The sequence below is a fragment of the Xiphophorus hellerii genome, chromosome 7 (genome assembly GCF_003331165.1).
Source record: "Xiphophorus hellerii strain 12219 chromosome 7, Xiphophorus_hellerii-4.1, whole genome shotgun sequence".
Classification (NCBI taxonomy): domain Eukaryota; kingdom Metazoa; phylum Chordata; class Actinopteri; order Cyprinodontiformes; family Poeciliidae; genus Xiphophorus; species Xiphophorus hellerii.
In genome coordinates this window covers 27,280,160-27,300,830 of record NC_045678.1, presented here as the reverse complement: position 1 = coordinate 27,300,830, position 20,671 = coordinate 27,280,160, and the positions used below count along the sequence as shown (strand labels likewise).

At 42.5% G+C, this 20,671-nt stretch overlaps 2 protein-coding genes across 16 annotated transcripts in view; one reads left to right on the top strand and one right to left on the bottom strand.

Moving 5' to 3' along the window:
- The window catches only part of LOC116723461 (heat shock 70 kDa protein 12A-like), a 276,564-nt gene that overhangs the window by 149,672 nt on the left and 106,221 nt on the right, over window positions 1-20,671 (top strand). The gene's annotated exons all lie outside the window — the stretch shown is intronic.
- ttn.1 (titin, tandem duplicate 1) overlaps window positions 1-20,671 on the bottom strand; it is a 156,910-nt gene that overhangs the window by 70,685 nt on the left and 65,554 nt on the right. For all 15 annotated transcript variants that reach the window (XM_032568335.1, XM_032568338.1, XM_032568340.1 and 12 more), the window contains 47 exons: window positions 19,990-20,129; window positions 19,774-19,900; window positions 19,401-19,667; window positions 18,818-19,084; window positions 18,430-18,696; window positions 16,330-16,469; window positions 16,123-16,249; window positions 15,686-15,828; window positions 14,262-14,385; window positions 13,915-14,181; window positions 13,672-13,769; window positions 13,397-13,565; window positions 12,949-13,218; window positions 12,581-12,847; window positions 12,223-12,501; window positions 11,731-12,139; window positions 11,466-11,590; window positions 11,114-11,380; window positions 10,566-10,835; window positions 10,186-10,485; window positions 9,795-10,097; window positions 9,364-9,551; window positions 9,134-9,248; window positions 8,700-8,987; window positions 8,446-8,597; window positions 8,207-8,354; window positions 7,900-8,077; window positions 7,696-7,817; window positions 7,236-7,523; window positions 6,671-6,967; window positions 6,394-6,580; window positions 6,204-6,319; window positions 5,544-5,843; window positions 5,161-5,460; window positions 4,861-4,966; window positions 4,552-4,748; window positions 3,868-4,176; window positions 3,505-3,783; window positions 3,024-3,323; window positions 2,489-2,791; window positions 2,210-2,406; window positions 1,944-2,127; window positions 1,510-1,812; window positions 1,111-1,410; window positions 828-946; window positions 568-745; window positions 50-334 (listed from right to left, as the gene is read on the bottom strand). In XM_032568335.1, coding sequence (XP_032424226.1) covers window positions 50-334; window positions 568-745; window positions 828-946; window positions 1,111-1,410; window positions 1,510-1,812; window positions 1,944-2,127; window positions 2,210-2,406; window positions 2,489-2,791; window positions 3,024-3,323; window positions 3,505-3,783; window positions 3,868-4,176; window positions 4,552-4,748; window positions 4,861-4,966; window positions 5,161-5,460; window positions 5,544-5,843; window positions 6,204-6,319; window positions 6,394-6,580; window positions 6,671-6,967; window positions 7,236-7,523; window positions 7,696-7,817; window positions 7,900-8,077; window positions 8,207-8,354; window positions 8,446-8,597; window positions 8,700-8,987; window positions 9,134-9,248; window positions 9,364-9,551; window positions 9,795-10,097; window positions 10,186-10,485; window positions 10,566-10,835; window positions 11,114-11,380; window positions 11,466-11,590; window positions 11,731-12,139; window positions 12,223-12,501; window positions 12,581-12,847; window positions 12,949-13,218; window positions 13,397-13,565; window positions 13,672-13,769; window positions 13,915-14,181; window positions 14,262-14,385; window positions 15,686-15,828; window positions 16,123-16,249; window positions 16,330-16,469; window positions 18,430-18,696; window positions 18,818-19,084; window positions 19,401-19,667; window positions 19,774-19,900; window positions 19,990-20,129 — 10,365 coding nt within the window. The remainder of the gene's footprint in view (window positions 1-49; window positions 335-567; window positions 746-827; window positions 947-1,110; window positions 1,411-1,509; window positions 1,813-1,943; window positions 2,128-2,209; window positions 2,407-2,488; window positions 2,792-3,023; window positions 3,324-3,504; window positions 3,784-3,867; window positions 4,177-4,551; window positions 4,749-4,860; window positions 4,967-5,160; window positions 5,461-5,543; window positions 5,844-6,203; window positions 6,320-6,393; window positions 6,581-6,670; window positions 6,968-7,235; window positions 7,524-7,695; window positions 7,818-7,899; window positions 8,078-8,206; window positions 8,355-8,445; window positions 8,598-8,699; window positions 8,988-9,133; window positions 9,249-9,363; window positions 9,552-9,794; window positions 10,098-10,185; window positions 10,486-10,565; window positions 10,836-11,113; window positions 11,381-11,465; window positions 11,591-11,730; window positions 12,140-12,222; window positions 12,502-12,580; window positions 12,848-12,948; window positions 13,219-13,396; window positions 13,566-13,671; window positions 13,770-13,914; window positions 14,182-14,261; window positions 14,386-15,685; window positions 15,829-16,122; window positions 16,250-16,329; window positions 16,470-18,429; window positions 18,697-18,817; window positions 19,085-19,400; window positions 19,668-19,773; window positions 19,901-19,989; window positions 20,130-20,671) is intronic.

Genomic DNA, 20,671 nt, shown 5'->3' with positions numbered 1-20,671 from the left:
TATGGCAATAGGATTAACATGTTTCATGATATACTTTTGAATTACTGACCCATAACGTCCACTCTGGTTTCTGCGGTCTTGGTGCCACTGCTGTTGGTGCCGGTGATCTGGTATTTTCCATGATCTGCCCTCACAGCCTTCTTGATGAAGAGATTGCTCTTCTTGCCCTCTGTCTCCACAATCATTCTCTCTTTGTCAATTTCTGCCTCGTCTTTGGCCCATTTTACCTCTGGCTGAGGTCGGCCCATCACCACTGCAGGAAGCCTCAGTGAGTCACCGGCCTTGATCATGACGCCGTTCTTCACAGAGTCATCAAATTCCACAACAGGAGTTTCTGTAGGATACGTTCAGTAAAGAAGAAATGACAGCAATATTTATAAAAGCTCCAACATGTTACCTCCACTGTAAAACTCTGAATTGAAATAATTTCAAGAAAGTTTAAATAGTTTTTAACTATTTCAGTCAAGGAAGTATTAAAGCAACACCTTAAATGCTCTCTATAACACACCCAAATAAATTATCTTTTCAGCCATTAATTTACAGTGGTGATATGAGAACAAATCATACCTTGGGGCTCTTTGACAGTTACAGGTTCAGTGAGACCAGGAGCTCCAGGGCCAGCATCATTGATAGCAAGGACCCGGAAGTAATAGTCTGCTCCTTCAGTGAGGCCTGTCACTGTGTATGTTAATTCTTTACACCTGAATTCTGTGCAGCGACTCCATTCTTTCTCTCCAACCAAAACCTGTACAACCAGAGTTCAGCATATAAGACCTTAGTATTACATTAAAGGCTGCAAATGTAGGAAGTCAGGTATTGTTCAGGACCTTCTCAATGTGGTATCCCAGGATCTCGCCTCCACCATTGTACAATGGTGGCTTCCAGGCCAAGATGACAGAATCATTGCCAGTGTCCACAACCCATGGAGTGGGGGGCCCAGGAGGAACTGTGGTAACACAGACAAGATTCTTGCTTAACAAACAAAAAACATGATATAGTCTGACATCTGCTAAAGTCAATATCTCAAGCTGAAAAAAGTCTAACAAACTTTCAAACTATCACCAAACCCTTTTCCTACATTTTCACTTGATTGTTTTGACAGGAACTTACGAATGGCATCCATGGCCACAATGCGCTCAGTGGGCTCACTGAAAGGCCCAGGGCCAGCCAGGTTTTCTGCGCATACTCTGAAGATATAGGTGAGTCCCTCCATCAGTCCAGTGATCTTCACATCTAGAGAATTGAGGAGGGCCCGGTTAACTCTGGTCCAGTGTTTGCTGTTCACCTCCTTCCTCTCAATCCAGTAGCCAAGGATCGGGCTGCCGTTGTCCTTTGGTTCATGCCAGGAGATGTGAGCAGAGTTTGCTGTAACCTCATGCACTCTGGGAGTGTTGGGAGCATCAGGAGGATCTGATTGGGAAGGATAAGTTTAGTAATACAATAGATGTCACTGAAATATTACTGTCTAATGTCTGCAGCAAATATATATATTTTTGTGCCTTTACTCACTGAATTGGTTCTTGGCGACAAGTGGATCAGAGATGCATGGCAAACCACAGCCATATTTGTTCTCAGCTGTTACTCTGAAGATGTATTCCTTCCCTTCGATGAGTTTGGTGACAGGGAAACTGGTGCCCTTCAGGGTGGAGGTGATAGTGATCCAGCCAATCTCATCATTCTTGTTGTCCTTCTTCTCAAGGATGTAGTTCAGAATCTCGCTGCCTCCATCATCCACAGGAGGCTCCCAGTTACAGATGACAGAGGTGTTCCTGATCTCATCAAAGGTGAAGTTTATTGGAGGACCAGGCTTGTCTGTTGAATAAGTGAGCGAAATTAGTCTTCAAGTTCAAGAGCAAAACAGAAACATCTGTAAGCTGTAAGTTTCTACTCAGGAAACCAGAGACAAGAAGGATCAGGCTAAATAGCTATGCAGATGTCCTTACCCAGGACATTGACGTAGCAGGTGGCAGAAGCAACACCATGCGTGTTTTCCACCTTGATTGTGTAGTTGCCGTGGTCAACCCTGAGAGAGTCACGGATCATCAGAGCAGATTGGCCTTTTGTGGTTTTATCCAGACCAAGACGTTCACGCAGAGGAGTCACAAATTCCTCCTCTGGTTCTGGAACCTGCACAAAGTAAAGTGAAGAGTAAATAAACAATTTCAAATATAGAAGAAAACCATTGAAGTTTTTTTTAAAGGAAACAAACATTGGCTTTGGTCTTCTTCTTTTTTAACACAGGAACAATCTTTTTGGGAGGCTCCTTGGTCACATCCTCCTCATTTCTCAGCCAGGTGACTTTGGGATATGGAGAGCCGGAGATGTAAGCATCAATGCGGATTTCCTCACCCTTCTTAATGCAGAGGCCGGACTGCACACGTGCATGCAGTGTGACTGTTGGTTTATCTGAAATTAAAAATAAAGTGATGTAGCATATAACAGAAAAAGTTTTCCTTCAGTGAAAACAGATCCAAATAGCTTTACGTACCAACAGGGTCTGCAGCCTTTATAAGTGATGTGCTGCGGGAAGGCTCACTGGCTCCAGCGGCATTTTCTGCTCGGACTCTGAACTGATACTCCATGTCTTCTTTCAGGCCAGTCACTACATAGGAGAAACCAGGAACCAGACTTGGGGTGACCCTCTCGTAGCGGTCACCATCTTTCTCTATCTTCTCTACTATGTAACCCTGTATTGGGCAGCCGCCATCGTAGTCTGGAGCCTTCCAGGTGACTGTGATGGACTTGGATGTGGGGTCATGACCCTCAACTTGGATGGGAGGGTCTGGTTTCTCTGTGTGTTAAATGACATATGTTTACAATGTTTGATGATTGTCAGACATAAGGACCATGATGTGTAAACTGAAGAAGCAAATAGTTGATCTTGTATCTGATCTACTTCCACCAGGCTTAGTTGAACACAGTTTATTAATAGGTCACCATAAACACAGGTATGAATATAAAATCCCAAACTGTCATCCAAATTTTTCAAAATCTGTTCACATTCATTGAAAACCAGAACTTACGTTTGATTTCCTCTGTGAGAACCGGATTGCGTAGCTCCAAATATTCTCCTGCTCCGACCTTGTTGACAGCCTTCACTCTGAAGTAGTACTCACAGTTGATATAAAGGTCTTTAGTGTTGTAGGTGAGGACATTTTCCCCTGACATAATGGGCATGTAGGTTTTCTTGGATGCTTCTCGGCGCTCCAGAGTGTAGCTGACAATAGGTGTGCCTCCATCGTCTTCGGGAGCTTCCCAGCTGATCTTGCAGGAATTCTTAGTGACATCGCTGGAGGTGATGTCTTTACACTGACCAGGGAGCCCTGTAAGGTTCAGGAGGCCAGAAAAAATTATTGAGACAATGGACCTGACTGGCTTTCTAAATGTATTTGAAGCTGGGTTTAGCTTGTAAGTTGTTTTGAATAAAAATAATTGTTTTGCTAATATTAATGGATATGTTGATAATGATTGGACTGGTGTATACCGTGAGGTGAAGTATCATACCGATAACTTTGACATTGATGGTTCCAGTAGCAGTTCCCAGACTGTTCTCCAGAGTGATGGTGTAGGTACCAGCATCAGCATGCTGGCACTTCAGCATCTCCAGGTGAGCGCTGTTCATCTCAACGGTCATGGAGAGTCGGTCGTCGGCTTTACACTCTACTGTGTCTTTCTGCCAAACCATCTTGGGAGTTGGGATTGCTTTGTAGGGGATATTCAGATGCAGCTTCTCACCTTCAACCACAATCACATCCTGTGCATCCAGATCCATGGTTGGAGCACCTGCAGGCCAGAAGACATGTTAATTATTGAGGATTCATTCTGACTTCTGTAACGCTTTAAAACGAAAAGTCTGTCAATACTTACAGTCAGGATCTTTGGTAGCAACTTTGTCGGAGATTTCAGAGGGATCGCTTACACCAATAGAGTTGATGGCACGAACTCTAATCACATACTTTTTCTCTGGTTTGATTCCATCATCAATCCTAAACTTCAGCTCTTTAATGGGCCGGGCATTTACCCTTAGCCACTTGAGTTCTGGACGAGCCTCTGCCACCTCAACATGGTATCCAGTTATTGGACAGCCGCCATCTTTGGCTGGTGGTTTCCAGGTGACATTGATGTGTTCCCTGCTGGCATCAACAATGGCCACATCCAGAGGAGGAGATGGAGGACCTGGGCAGAGATTATGCAATGTTTAAAACAGAATTAAAATGTATTCCTTTAGGTTCATTGATAATTAGTTGGAGGAATTTTAATTCAGTCTTAAATTGAAAATATTCCATGAAGAATATCTCTCTCTCCTGTTCCTTGAACAAATCCTGTATAGTTAGGCGTATGAAAATTTTGGCCCTGACAAATTAGAACTTACAAGTATTTCTATTCAACAAAGATGTTTGTTTTTGATAGGAAACAACATAAGGATTTTTCTAAAGCAATTTAAAATAGTATTTTTAAGTTTTAGAAAAAACAACATTCTGAAAATGATTCAGCTGTAATAGTGAGCTTGACTGTATTGTTTGTTGTAAATAGAACCTGAAGGTTTCTTACTTGTTGGATCCTCGATGGTGAGGATGACAGTGGGCTCACTTGGATCTCCCACTCCGGCTTCATTCTCAGCTCTGACCTGGAACTGCACCTCTGATCCTTCATCAACATCTGTCACCTTGAACTGCGTCTGTTTATCTGGAGTCTTGCAGCACTTCAGCCATCGAGTTCCAACCTTTTCTTTCTTTTCAATCACATACCTGTGAAGAAAAAAAAATCTTGCTTAGCCTATAATACACTTGCCATCCTTTTTTAAATAGAAAGTTATCCTTAAGTCTTTTAACTAAATGCTATATTTGATAGTCATTTTACTTGGTGATAGGTCTTCCACCATTGCTTTTTGGAGGTTCCCACTTGAGCTCCACATGTCTCTTAGTGACTTCCATCACTGTTAGGGCGTATGGAGGTCCAGGAGTTGCTGTAAAAGGGCAATGGAGTTTTAAATTCTCCAAAAAAAAGTTGTTTTTCCTGAACTGGCTTTGTTTTAATATCTTCTAAGGAACATCAGTATATTAGTGTGATATTTTGCAAATAAAAAACACATAATGAGTTATCACTAGAAAAAAAGCAAAGAACAGGCAACTGAGGGTAACTAATATTCATGAATCTTACTGAATGTATCCTTGGCGAGAACTGCATCCTCCAGCTCGCAGAACTCTCCCATTCCAACGGCATTCTCAGCAGCAACTCTGAACACGTAGAGCGATCCTTCATTGAGGGGAGTCACTGAGTATTTGAGCTCCTTGATGGTAGTGTCAACAGTCTGCCAGGCCTTCCGCCTCACATCTCTCTTTTCCACCACATAGTTTGTGATGGGTGAACCTCCATCACTGCTTGGAGCCTGCCATTTTAGATCAGCGCTGATCTTGGTGACGTTGGTGACCTCCAGCCACTGAGGAGCAGATGGAGGGTCTGCATATGGAAAACACAGAATATTAGTCCAGTATTCCTTTCCATAGAGAATCCTCTGCTGCCAGTTTCTGTGCAGGACTTACAGAGTCTCTCCTTGCAGACCACAGGGTCACTGGGGTCGCTGGGTTCACTCTCACCGGCTTTATTGACAGCTTTAACTCTGAATGAGTACTCCTGCTTCTCCATCAGACCCTGCAGCTGGTGCTCTGTCTGAGGAACATCCTCTGCAATACGGATCCATTCCTCGCTTCCAGTCTTCTGGAACTCAATGATGTAACCTTCAATCTTTGCCCCACCATCGTGCTCCGGTCGTGTCCATGCTAACAAGGCAGTGGTCTTGCCAACTTCCCTGACAACAGGTTTTCCGGGTGCCCATGGAGGATCTAACAAAGAGTTCAGTGTTTTATGATTTTCACATTACTCTGACAATTTAAGGTGAATTCAATTCGTTTGGAAATTGGAAACGAATTGGGTATGAATTACCACCTTATCTGAGCACCTCTAGTTGCAAGTCCATAAACTAGCATCATTTGCTAACTGTTATGTTGCTGTCTGTTAGTAGCAATTGAACCCTAACCCTGACTTCTCATTTTAGAAGGTTTTCTTGTATCTCTTATGAATCTTAGAAAAAACAGTTTCCAAGTGCAAAGAAAATGCACTGTAATACAATTGCTGTCATATGATTTAGTGGTTTAAATCCTCAAAAGTAGCAGATTTATGATGTTGATAGACTTGTGACATACCAATGGGATCTTTGATAAGCACAGGATCTGTCTCTGCACTTGGTTTTCCAGGTCCAGCTAGATTCTCTGCCAAAACACGGAAGCTGTACTTCTTCTTGGTGGGAAGACTTTTTACCCTGGAACCAAAGAGATTAGTAGTATTAACAATTCTTCTGATTAATGTTTCTCACTGCTTTGGAAACCTAAATACCTGAAAGTTGTGTCCTTTATGGGCAGTTTGTTGCATCGTATCCACTTGTCGCTCTCTTGATCAAACTTCTCGATCCAGTATCCTGTGATGGGGCTGCCACCATCCTCATCTGGCTCAAACCAGGTCAGTGTCACTGCATCCTTGGCAATGTCAGAAGGAGTGACTCTGGTTGGAGGACCAGGGGGATCTAAAATAGTTGTACAGAAAAATTATTTATACAAAAATTCAGGCGTCACATAGTTTGCTGAGTGATGGGTTGAGGTATAAGACAACTTACCAAAAGAGTACTTTGCAATGATTGGTGTGTGCTCTGTAGGTATGCCAATGCCATACTGGTTCTCAGCACTGATTCTGAAGACATACTCCTTCATAGCAATAAGCTTGCAGGCCTTGAAGGTGGTATCCTTCACAGTGGCTGACAATTTGACCCACTCCTCTTTGTCTATCTGACGAGCTTCAGTAATGTAGTTGGTGATGGGTGAGCCACCGTCATCTCTGGGAGGGTTCCACGCCAAAACGCAGGACTCGTTGGTGATCTCTGAGATATCAAAGGCAGCTGGCGGGCCCGGTTTATCTGAGGTGAAAAACAAATGGTAAATGGCATGTACTTGTATAGCGCTTATCAAGCCCAGAAGACCCCAAAGCGATTCGGACTACATTCAGTCATTGACCCATTGAGTGGTGGCATGCTAATGGATTATAGCCACAGGTGCCTAGAGGCAAGGCTGCCATCAACTATTTGATCAGAAATGAGAAATAATTTTCTCAGTTTTTCTATAGAGGAGTAACCCTCACAGAAAGAACTCAGAAAAATTATGTTGGTTAAATTTTGAAGACTGTACCTAGGATGTTGACATCAATGGTGGCAGTGGCGCGTCCACAGATGTTGACTGCCTCTATGATGTAAGTGGCCGTGTCTTCTCTGGTGGTGTTGCCTATGGAAACTTTGGAGTGTCCCGGCTGGGTCTCAATGGTTATACGGTCATCAGCCCGTAGGACTAAGTCAGCCTTGGTCCATTTTACACGAGGATCAGGCTGTCCTTTGACGTCTGCAGGAAGCTCAATCTTGGTGCCTGCTCTGGCAGTAAGGCCTGCCAGAAGCTTCACATCCAGCTGGATCTCTGGAGGTTCTGTATAAGATTTTTTAAAAAGAATATAGTCAAGTCAGTTGTGTTTTTTATAATATAGTCTGTGCTTTGAAAAACTATTTAATTTTTTTTAACTGTAGGCTAATTTTCTGTCTCCTGATTGTGTTTAATTATCCTGTTTAGCAGAATCAGCATGATGAACAAACCACCGCACCTCGAGCATCTACAGCTTGAATCTCATCAGTGGCCCTGCAGGGTCTGCTGGCCCCCAACTTGTTCACTGCTCTGATTCTATAGGCGTACCACTGGCCCTCGATCAGTCCTGTCACCTGGAACCTGTGGTCACAAAAACATCTCAAATTATATCCGGTTACCCAGATCAGATTGTTGATATTTTAATTAAAATGTTTAATTTTACTTGAGTTCAGGCATGGGGTCACCACAGGGTTCCCACTTGTCTGTCCCACGCTGACATTTATCAACCACGTAACCTTTAATCGGAGCACCACCATCATACTTTGGAGGTTCCCAGGAAAGGAAGATGCTCTTGCCACTCTTATCACGCCATTTTAGGTTCTCAGGAGGATCAGGAATAGCTAGAAGAAAAACAGATTTTGATCAAATAGAAGAATATGTGAGTGACATGCATTTGCAAGAATTAGACCTGAAGAATTAGACCTAATTTTCTAAAGTTGTTTCTTTGCGCAAAGAGAGATCATACTTACTAGCAGGTGACGAGACGTTTACGGGCTCATCTATGTATGCTGGTTCTCCAGGACCACACTTGTTGCAGGCAATAACGCTAAACAGATATTCTTTTCCCTCAATCACATCTGTTACTGTGTGCTCCAGATCCATGACACCAGTAGCAACCTGGAGAAAATGTTATATTGTGCATTAATCCAACAATTAATCCATCGATTTTAACTCTCATAATGAAATCAGATATTCTTCTCAGGTGTACCTTGGCCCAGGTCTTGCGGGAAACCTCTCTCTTTTCTATTTGATAGTGGGTAACTGGACTTCCTCCATCATGTTCTGGTGGCTCCCACATCAGGTGGACATGGTGCCGAGTTACCTCAGCTACTTTAAAGTCTTTGGGTGCACTTGGACATGCTGCAAAAGTAAAAAGTAACAGGATTTGAGGAAAACATTTTAGTACTTCTTCAAAAACACAGTTTACCTAAATCAATATGAACCCATTAGAGCTAAACTTACCGATGACATTGACCTCAATCTCTCCGGAGACAGATGTGACATCATTCTCCAGGTGCAGGGTGTATGTGCCTTTATCAGGACGGACACTTGGAGAGATTGTCAGCTCTGTAAACGTTGGCTTTGTTACCATGGAGACACGCTCCTCTGCTGTGGTCAGCTCCTTTTCTCCAAAGTTCCACTTAGCTGTGGGAGTGGGGTATCCGGTAATGGGGACCCTGATGGCGAGAGGCTGAGGGACAATAACTTCCAGGCCATTCCTAAAGCCGCTTAGATCAAAGGTTGGACCAACTGTGGAAAGAAAAATGTTTTCTTCATTGACACTTGGAAGAGTTTGACTCAAAATATCAATAGCAATAATTACTATAGCAGTTTGTTGTTCAGTGCATAATTTGACATTAAAAATTTTCAAGAAAAACTTGGCAAATGAGTCTCACCATGTGGGTCGTCGGCAAGCAGTGGTCCAAGCTGTTCTGCTGGATCTGAGACACCAGCAGCATTCTCAGCACACACTCTGTACAGGTACTTCTGACCAGGCTTTAGTCCAGAAACCTTGAGTTTAGCAGACAACACAGAGCGTGAATTTTCACAGCTAAATATAAGATCACTGGGGAGATAAACAGGATTATTTGGTAAAGTTTGACTGAGTTTTTGGGAAGCTCTGTACCCGGTAGGAGAGGTCAGGACATAGTCTGGCGTTGCAGCGTAACCACTTGTCTGAGCCCTCATCACATTTCTCGATAATGTACCCGGTGATCATGCTTCCACCGTTGCTTAATGGGGTTTCCCAGGTCAGAGTGACAGCGGTGTTGATTTGGTCATTGTAGTTCAGGTTCAGAGGTGGACTTGGCCTCTCTGCAGGACATAGAGTATTTCTCAGTATAAACATAACCCTAGCCCTGCCCTACAGGATGTTGAATTCTTCACAACTGATGACTGATTTGAAGAAAATAATGCAGTTCATTGATTTTCTTAAGCTAACATCGTATTTTCAGGCACTGTTGAATTATTCTTTTGTGCCAAACTCTGTTATGACTAAAATACTTTTTTTAATTCCTGTACATAAATGAACCAAACATTTGAACAACTTCCACTCACCAATGGGGTCCATGATCTTCACTGGGTTGGTTGCAGCACTAGGCCTTCCAATTCCGGCCTTGTTTTCAGCTCGAACTCTGAAGATGTACTCCTTGTGCTCCACTACGTCATTCAGTGTAGCCGATCGATCACTGGCTCCACACACCAGGGCCGCCTCCCATTTCACAGAGGTTCTGTCACGGAGCTCAATCACGTATGCAGTGATTTCTGAGCCCCCATCAAACTTAGGAGGCTCCCAGTTGACAGTGGCTCCAAACCTGTTCACCACACCAAGGCCAACATTTTCTGGAGCGTCTGGAACATCTGGAGATTGGAAACAAATAGAAGAAAAGTTTTATTACAAAGTGTGGAGATTGTAAAAACAGTTGAGGAACTATTAGTGTTTGCTTACCAAACTTGTTCTTGGCCTGAACGGCATCGTCAGTGGCAACTATAGGACCAGGACCAACTCTGTTACGAGCACAGACTCTGAACAGGTACAGGGAGTCCTGCTGGAGACCACTGACACAGTATTCTGGAGTATCAGCCCGGTCTGTAGCAAGGGTCCAGGTCTTCCTCTTTACATCGCGTCGTTCTACCACATAAGCGATAATCTTGCTGCCACCATCATTCTCAGGCTCCTCCCAGGCTAAGCTGACCTCACCATCAGCAGTGTCAACCACCCTTAGGTTCTTAATAGGTCCAGGGACATCTGAAAATAACAAAAAATAATTAGAAATCCTATAGTCCCAGTCTGCAGATTATCTTGTGTCCTATGACCCACAGACTTACCAATCACATCCAGGTTGATGAAAGCCTCACCCTCACCATGTTTGTTTTTGATTACCACTCTGTACCGGCCCTGGTCCTCCTTGGTAGGGCTCTTAAGACGGTACTCGGTTTTGTCAAGTGAAGTATCAATGTTTTGAACAGGTAAGCTTTTGCCATCAAAGAACCAGTCTGCATCAGCACGAGGGTAGGCATCATACGGAACCGTCATGATGAAGGGTTTTCCAGCATCCGTCACCAGATTCTGGTCAGTGGTCTTGATCTTTGGAATAGCTGCAGAGGTAATAAAATAGTTTAGAACAGATTTTATTTTCCAACTACTTTTGAGGAGTGCAAAGCTTTGAGTAATTCCAGTTTAAAATATTTTGAAGTCGTTGGATTCAGGAATGTTGAACCAGAAAAAAATCTAAACATGCAAGACATTTGCCCTTGGGAAGTGATATTAATACCTCTGCCTTAAGGAATATATTGTTTCAAGTTGGTACAATTTAAAATGGATTCATGTCATATTTTTCCAGCAATGTCTTACAGTTTTGTCAGGCTGGACTTACCTGCCAGCTCCAGTTTGGCCCGGGCATCCTTGTCTTTGGCCACAATGCGGTACTCTCCTTGGTCTCTGGGTCTGATCTCACAGACTTGTAACCTGTGGATCTTCCCCTCACTGATCATCTGGTACTTGTCACCCTGCACAATGATCATGTTGTTTCTCATCCACTTAACCTCCACTCTGTCCTTGTTGAGCTCAACCTCAAACACGACATCTGAGCCTGGAGGTTCAAACATGTCCTGTGGTGGCCTGATGATCTCCACTGGGGTCTCTTCAGGAAATAAAGACAGATCCATTGTGAATATTACGCAGTTTGTCTGAGTTTCTATGACTAGATGTAGAATCGGGAAGCTGACCTTCAACAAAAAGCCTGGCTCTGGTCCTTCTCTCATCTACACCACAGGCATATTCACACTCGTCATCTGGTCTGCACACCTTGATGATCAATCTGCATGTTTTGCCTTCTTTTTCCATATGATATCTGCAAAAATAATATGGAAAGGTTTGCATAAAAATAATTTAATACCTGATTTGTAATGATGCAGCTCAGTTTGCCTCTGATCTGCTGAGTTTGACTGCTGTTCTGTTTACATATCATGGCTTGCAAAGTAGGAAAGATACCTCGGTCCTTCTCGGATCTCTCGTCCATTCTTGTACCACTTGACAGCAGCCTTCTCCTTGCTCAGCTTGCAAGTGAACTCTGCATCCTCAAATTCAGTAATAGTCTGATCTCTGAGCTGCCCTGTGAAGTCAGTTGGCGCCTCGCTAATAATCAGCTCAGCAGCACACTTGTCATCTCCAACCATGGCAGTGTACTCGCCCTCATCTTCCATGGCACAATCTTTGATAGTCAGGGTGTGTTTGAGTCCATCAGCTCTGTAGACAATGCGTTTGCTGAGTGTCACCTCCTGGCCGGCCTTCATCCATCTTACGGTCACCTCAGACCGGTTCACTTTACAAACAAAGCTGATAGTCTTCTTCTCCTGAGTCTCAATGTCTTCAATGGGCTCCAGGAATTTGAGTTTTTCCTCTGTGAAGATCAATGGAAGATTACAGAATCAACCTTTCATGAAGAAGACCAACACAGATGATACATAATTTAATTTTTTTTACCTGCAACTTTAGCGCTGGCAGAGCACTTGGCCTGTTCTCCTCTGTTGTTAGTCAGAGAGACAGTATAGGTGGCCTCATCTGCCTTCTGGGCATCTTTGATCCTCAGAGAGAAGACGTTGTCTCTCTGAACCATCATGTACTTGCTGCTTTCAAAAATGGTCTCCTCATTCTTTAGCCACTTGGCCTTGCCTCCCTCAGTATTGGTCTCACAGTTGAACACAATCTCGCTTCCTTCCTTCACCTCAGTGTCTTTAATTGGTGTAACGATCCTCAGTTTTTCTGCAGAAGAACAGGAACCAGTTAATGCCAGCTAGAAGGTCATGAAAACCAGATGCTAAGAAGACAAAGAAAATCTTACCTATCACACAGAGATCAGCAGGAGCTTTAACGCTGCCGATGTGAGCAACATAACCACCCTCATCCTTCAGGTCACATTTTTTCACAATCAGAGCCCTTCTCTTTCCTTCACTGATGATTGTGTATTTGTCTCCAGCTTGGATCTCTCGTTCACCTCTGAACCACTTCACCTCATAGGTGTCTTTGGACACTGTGCAGGAGAACTCAGCCTGCTCACCCTCTACCACTTCCTGGTTCTGAGGACGAGAGATGAACTCCGCTGCCAGTTCTTCAGAGCAAAAGAAGAAATTAAGACAGAAAGGACAGGATAAGGGTAAAAGCTTAAGTTAAAAGCCACTAAATGTTAAATGATCTAATCTCCTTTTTTACCATTGAGTTTTAGGGTAGCAGATGTTCTGACAGTCGGACTCAGTCTGCAGTTGTACTCTCCAGCATCTTCCATCCTCAGGTCCTGGATGATCAAGATCCTCCTGCGACCGTCCATGATCTGATCGTAGCGTCCGCCCTCTGGCAGTTCTTCATCTCCTCTGTACCAGGTAACCTCAGCACTGGCCTTGGAAACTTCACAGATCATCTTTACGCTGTCTGTCTCAGTTCCCTCCACATTGGACAGGTTCTTGGTGAATGTGGCTGCTTCCTCTGAGCAAACACGGAGCAACAGAGTTATGAATTTGTGTTTTTACCCTGCCACTCTGGCTCTGTTTCAACACATACAGTAAACTCATACATTTGGAGCTTCTAGTTTATGTCAAATTAAGACAACAAAGTTGACAAAATATGAAGCCAGAACAGTTTTAAATGTCCCAATGGTCCTTACCAATGACAGTGAGCATGCCAGACGTCTTGAAGGTTCTGGCATCACATTCGTACTCTGCCTCATCGTCAAACACTGACTTGTGGATGATGAGGATTCTCTGCACTCCTTTAGCAATGATTTCATACTTCTTTCCCTTCCTGATCTCGCTGCCGTCCTTAAACCAGCGAACCTTAAACCAAAACAAGGATGTGAACATCACTTCAAATGTGACCAAAGTGCAATTTTTTTAAGAATAAATTCTTTTTAACAGGCCTTGAATAGATTGAGCACCTTACCTTGGCAGACTCGCGGGAGACTTCACATTCAAACCTGGCTGATTCTTTCTCTCTGACTTCCACATCCTGTAGTGGTTTTGTAAACTCCACATAAGGAGCTGTTGATACAAAGACAAACATTCATTCATTCCAACATTTTACTTCTTCTTCTGCTAACAAATCTCATTCAACCATCTTTATTCCTTATTCTGAACCTTAGAACAATTTGTGACTGAAAAGATTGAAATTAAAGCTTCTCCTTACGTGTAACCTCCAGGAAGCATGAAGTTTTGAACTCCTTAGCATCACATGTGTACATTTTGGCATCATCTGGAGAGCAGTCATGGATGATAAGTGCTCTCTTGCGTCCATCAGCAATGGTGTCATACTTCTTGGTCTTTCTGATTTCTTGACCCTCCCTCAACCAGCGCACTTCGGCGTTCTCTCTTGAGACTTCACACTCCAGCGTGGCGGTGGCCTCTTCCTCCACTGTCTGGTCTTCCAGAGGCTTTGTGAACTCTACTGGTGGCTCTAAATCCAAACCATTTGATCAGGTGATGACTGAACATGTTTAATGTGTTCACTGTCTCCTGTATGTTTGAGTGTTTTACCTCCAACAAAGAGCTGAGCTTGAGTCAGGAAATCTTTGGCAGTCACTTTGACCTCCCCAGCCTCTGACAGTTTCACATCTCGGACAGTCAGAGTGTGAACTCTTCCTGCCACCCGAGTCTTTACCTGCAGACCCAGAAAATTCTGATTTATTGATAGCTCATTTTGTTGCGGCTCACAGGATGAGTAGAGTTCACAATCCTGTGTAGTGCTGAGTAAATAAAAGATGCAGGTTCAACATGAACACTGTGATTCATTTTCCTTCAATTTTCAACTGATTGACTATGCTTTCCTTACAGATTAAAAATGAATGCAGCTCAATCCCATAGCAATAAATAAAGGAGGTTAAAAGAACTTAATGTTTCTAATACGTGATAACGAAATTTCTTTCATTTGTTACAGTTCTTTAGTAAACACTTAAAATATCTTTTTTTGTCTTATTCAAAATTACTTTAGAACTTCTGACAAAAAGGCAACATATACTTTCTACTTTCTTAATTTAATTTATGCATATTTTCTGTTTTTGTTTTCAGTTGCTGTTTATACTCTGGATAAAGGAAACGATTTGGTTTTAGGTACTTCATGAATTACTCCAGTGATGTTATCTGTGTGCTGCGATTAAACTGAGTCCCTGTGCAGATAAAGTTGTTGGGACCGCTGGAGGGCTGAAGATAAGAGTAGCTGGTCTCGTATCTTATTTTATTTTTAACTCAGCTCTAAACGGTCAGCTTTGTGACACATTTAACTACACACAGCTGAAGGGAATATGTGGTTTAAACTAGCTGGACAAATAAAATAAGCTATTTTTCTTATTATAATCAACAAAAAACTACTTTTAAAAGACAATAAATTGTTCTTTTTGAAAGCTACTTGCCATCGCCCTCAAACAAAATTGGTAATTTTTAAAATAAAGTAAATATGGCTATGACTCTGTTATTATTGTTTCTTATATTTTTCATTTTAAAATGTACTTTTCTTCTGAAGAAAGCAAAAAAAAAGATTCTCTTAAAATATTCTGTGAAAATTTTACAGTACAACTAAATAAGGTGATATACTGAAAACATGCCAATTTTGAAAATCTTTAGAAACTTTTCACTTTTGTTTTGTAAAATTAAAAACTAAACTTTGCAAAAATCTTTTCTAATGTACTTATAACACTTAGGTAAGCTTTTATTCTCCTAGTTCTTTGTGTAGAAATGCTGGTCTAATCTCTGGAACATATGATTCAGTAAATTGTTTTAATAAATGGATGTTTTGAGAGAAGGGGTAGATTTTTCTTCTCTTTACTCTTTTAAATTTAATACTTTTGCTCATATCAACATGTGACTTTTTTCAACTGTATGAAATGAAATGAATGAAATAAACTACTCTGGTTTACTCTTGTTCTGTTCTTGTCCGTAATGAGTAATAAGAAACTGTAACTGACCCGGTCGCTGGCTTCCATCTTCTGTCCTCCAACGAACCACTCCACTTCGATGCCTTCATATGAGAGCTCACACTCGAAGGTAGCTGTCTCTCCGGCTGTCACTGTCACATCCTTCAGTGGACGTATCTGCGTGATGGAGCGAGCTGAAGAAGAGGAGAAGCAGGACAACAGGACAAAGTAGAAGCCAGTTAGAGAGCATGAAAGTTAGTTTCAGAGAGGCTTCACAGAGCAGATAAACTCTGAGGCTGAAAATAACCCCAAGCTCTGATTGGCTGAGGACTGAAACAATGAGGTATGTTGCAGACAGCATGAATCACTTCATATATTTTATTTAAACTTGCAGGAGGTGAAGATCAGTAAAGGACTGTGATCACTAAAATTAATGAAGGAGCTGCTGTTATCAAGAAGCTGTAAAACATGGAAAAACAATGCCTGACCTTTGACCCTGAGCTGAGCGTTGGATTTGGCATTGGCTGCAGAGAAGTCAACAGCTCCGGCCATGTCCATGCGGACATTATAAAGGATCAGCATGTGTTTGGTTCCTTCCTCTTTAATCTCCACGTCCTGAAGCAAAAGGAGAAACAGACAACAGAGTCAGAGACTTTATCTGCAAAAATCCAGGGCTTAGTCCCTGGAAGCCTTACCGCAGACTGGTGCAGAGCTTCTCCCTTCAGTTTCCAGTTTCCGTGGACATCCTCCTCAGAAATCTCAGTTTCAAACCTGGCTGTCTCTGTCTCAGTGACCTCCACGCTGTACAGGGGACGGACAACCTTGATATCACGCTCTGTGGAGAGAGCACCAAACCGTTAGAGGGAAGCCAATAGCATCTTTTTTAACTTTTACACAGTAAACAGTTTTTATAAGTTTCAAAATCTATATACCTCTGTAGTTTTGTCCCAACGTTTTTTTTTCTAAAATGTGTTGTGTTTATAACTAAGATTAAATCCCAGAAGTGTGTATCCCTCAAGTTTTTTACTCAAACACCTGGTTTCTACATGACTGTCAATGTTTCTTCTGTTTTATTTTTTAAGACCCCTAGTTTTGTTGACCCCTGCAGATGTGAACCTCCCACAGAGCTGCACCCATGGTGAGACTCTCATCCAACCATTTCTGTCTCTTAGAATCCCAGTAAGGACATTTTCTCCTTTAAGCAACTTAAGCAGAAAGTTCTCCAGTAGGCTAATATACCTCAACTACTATGAGGTGGAAACCTAATAATGACTAATTAAACATTATTAGAATCTACAAAATGGCGGCGCGCGTAGACTCAGCGGCTTTGTGCTCTCCGACTCAAAGTTTGTCTTTTCCACTTTGCGCGGTTAAAAACACCTACAACCGACAAAATTTACTGGCCATTGGTCAAGCAAAAGGAGGAAGTCTGTCACAGGAGCTTTTCCGTGTCCACAACAACATTCCGGTCGATATTGCACGGACACCGGGCTCTCCCTGGATTACAATCCCAGTATCTACGACAGGGCGACGGCGCAGAGATCGTAAACAAAAGAGGGGGTGTCGCAGCGGCGTGTTAGCGAGGCTCAGGAAACAGCCACACAAACCACCGCTACCAAGCATTTTTCTCTCCAACGTGAGGTCTCTCGCTAACAAACTGGACGAATGGAAGCTGTGGATTGCAACTGACAACCTCATCCGGGAATGCTGCATCCTGTTGATCACGGAGACGTGGTTAAATCCAACCATACCGGACCCGGAGATCGAGCTAGCAGGCTACACAGCACACCGACAGGACCGATCAGCGAGCTCCGGTAAGAAAAGAGGAGGTGGACTATGCGTTTATGTAAATAACAGCTGGTGTACGAACTCCACAGTAGTTGTTAGCCACTGTTCTCCAGGCGTGGAGTTCATCACAATTAAATGCAGACCCTGATACCCCCATTCTACTCACTGCGGTTCACATAGCACCGGATGCTAACTCTAGCTCGGCCGTGGGACTCCTGCATGAGACTATCAGCAACAACCAGAACAAGTTCCCCGAGGCAGGCCTTCTATCACTGCTCCATAGAGAGTGTGCTCATGTACAGTCTGTGTGTCTGGTACAGTAGCACATCCGCGGACAAGAAGGCGCTCCAGAGGGTTGTTAGGGCAGCAGAGAGAACCATAGGCTGCCCCTTCCCCACTATGGAACAGATTTACACTTCCAGGCTCCACAAGAAGGTTTTGGACATTTTAAATGACTCTTCACACCCTGGCCATGGTCTCTTCCAGCTGCTGCCATCAGGCAAGAGATACAGAGCAATAAAAACCAGGACAAATCACCTAAAAAACAGTTTTTATCCGATGGCAATCATGGCACTAAATTCAAAGGCATAAGAACTTCTGCTCTTGACACCACTTTGTTAAAAAATGTAAATTCTGTTGCGACACCTCCAGGCGCTGCAGCCATCTTCTGATGTCTATTTATTTCTCATTTTGTACTATTTATTTCTTTATCTTTTTTATGTATGTATATGTATATTGTATATTATGTATATACACATAACCTGCATTTTAACTCGAGTCGAGCAAATCTCAATCTCGTTGTAATCTGTTGATGACAATGACAAATAAATCTTATCTTATCTTATCTAGGATCATCTTTGAAAGATGCAGGGATTTTTTGAAATATTATCAATAAGCCTACACTTACTCCATTTGTATTTTTCTTAGCAAAATATTGTATTTTTCAGACACAATTTTGTTAGATAGTTTTCGTTTAAAGTTGATAAGTTATAGACTTTGAGTGCTACCTTCAATGTTGAGGTTTGCTGTGGTTTTGTCTGAGCCACAGTCGCAGGTATACTCTCCAATGTTGGCCTTCTCTGCCTTCCGGACCATCAGGATTCTCTTCTTTCCATCGGTGCTGATGGCGATGTTCTTGGATGGAGTGATCTCCTTCCCGTCCTTAAACCATTTCACATCAGCAACGGCTTTGCTAAGTTCACAGACCAGCTTCACCTCGTCCTTCTCCACAGCAGTGTAGTTCTGCAGCTTGGTGGTGAAGTACAAGTCACCCTCTGCACACACAGCACATTTACACAAAACAGGTCAGCAACCTCATTTTATGTGAAATTACTTATTTAAATTAGTCATTTCCATTGAATCAAAGATGGGAAAATGTTTTTTTCTGACACTGACCGATGACAGTGAGCATGGCTGTCATGCTCTTGTCCATGCCCTCCACCTTGATCATAGAGGTGTCGTCGATCGTCACCTCCTTGAAGGCCAGAGTGTGGACTTTCCCCTGATCCGACATATGGACCACCTTACTGGGAAGCAGCCGGACGTCGTTTTTGTACCAAACCACTGAGATGTTTTCATGAGACAGTTCAACGCTGAACTCTGCTGTTTCTCTCTCTTTCACTGTTACGTCCTTAATGGGTTTGGCAAACTCCAAGCGAATACCTGAAAAAAAACAACAACTGTTTATTATTGGGATGTTCATAATTTTTGTTTTAAAAAGCCAAAAAAAGCAAATAAAAATTACAACAAAGTTGAACGCTAAAGAGATTTAGCAGGTAACTTTCATGATTTTTATCTTAAAAATAATATTTGTGTCACTTTGACTTCAGTGATATGTAATCAAAACCACACAATCTATTCCCCCAAAATTATATTCAAATACTTTTATCCTAACTTTTTATGGCAGTAATCGCTACAAAATAATTATTAAGACTAATTAAGCTTCATTTATTTAAATGGTTCAACATGTCATGATTACCCTGAATAACAAGTTTGCCAGTGGTCCTCTTGTCCTCTGCCTCAAACATGTACTTGGCCTCATCGTCAAAGGCCGCTGATCGGATCACCAGAACGTACATATTGCCCTCCTGTATCATCTCGTACTTGTCGTCGCCCGTCAGCTCCTGGGAGCCTTTGAGCCAGCGGAAGCTCTTTGGAGGTCTCGACACCTCCACCTCGAACCGGGCCTCATCCTTCTCATACACCTGAACGTCGCTCAGCGGTGTAAGGAAGTTCAGAGGAAGTTCTGCAGGTAAACAAAGAGAATTAATGTTTGAGTAAAGGTTTTGATTTTAGGTCATGGAAAATGGAACAAATAAGGTAGATGAGAAAAACATGTGAGTTTATTTCACCTTTGACCTTCAGGTTGGCAGAGCATTTGGCATTGGCTGCAGAGTAAGACACCTCTCCGGTCATGGACACCTTACAGTTGTACAGGATCAGAGTGTGTTTGCCTCCTTCCTCTATGATGTCCACATCCTGTCAAATGAGAAGGTTTTAACTCGGGTCAAGACGGGCTGTGGGCGATTTTAAAACATCTGAGGTGATGAAGCAGCAGTGATGCTCACAGAGGAAGGGTTGAGCGCTTCTCCGTTCAGCTTCCACTGCCCGTGCACGTCGTCCTCAGAGATCTCAACCTCGAAACGAGCTGTCTCACCATCAAACAGCTCCACGCCGTAAATCGGCCGCACAACCTTAACGTCACGTGCTGGTGGGGAGGAAAGTTACAGGAAAAACTAAATAAAACAACAAGTGTTATTGAAAAGGAGAGGTTGTTAATTTAGTTTGTTTATTTTTTCTACAATTTTATTTTTAAAAAAGTGATCTGCTTGTTGCCTCTTTAATTTAGAAGTCAGTCTTTTCACACCATATTTATTAATGGTTTATATAATTCTTTATTTAATCAGGTAAACCCCGTTGAGATCTAGATCTCATTTTCAAGAGGGACCTGAAATAAGTAGCTATAAGAAATTTAACCTGTGTTTGTTGGATAATAAATATGTAACAATTACCTGATATTACGTATTTACAAATGTAACACTCGTTACATTTAACCAGCAGTACTAGCTGGTTAATTGCCAGCTAGTACTGCAAATCATCTGGATAAGAGCCAAAAACCAGCGACAGTAAAAAAGGAGCAAACATTAAAAGTAGTGAGTGACAACACAGTAAAAACTTTGTTATAAACTAAACAAGAACTAATAATATTGGTGCAAACGTTTAAAAAAGAAAGAAATAAAAAACGAATCC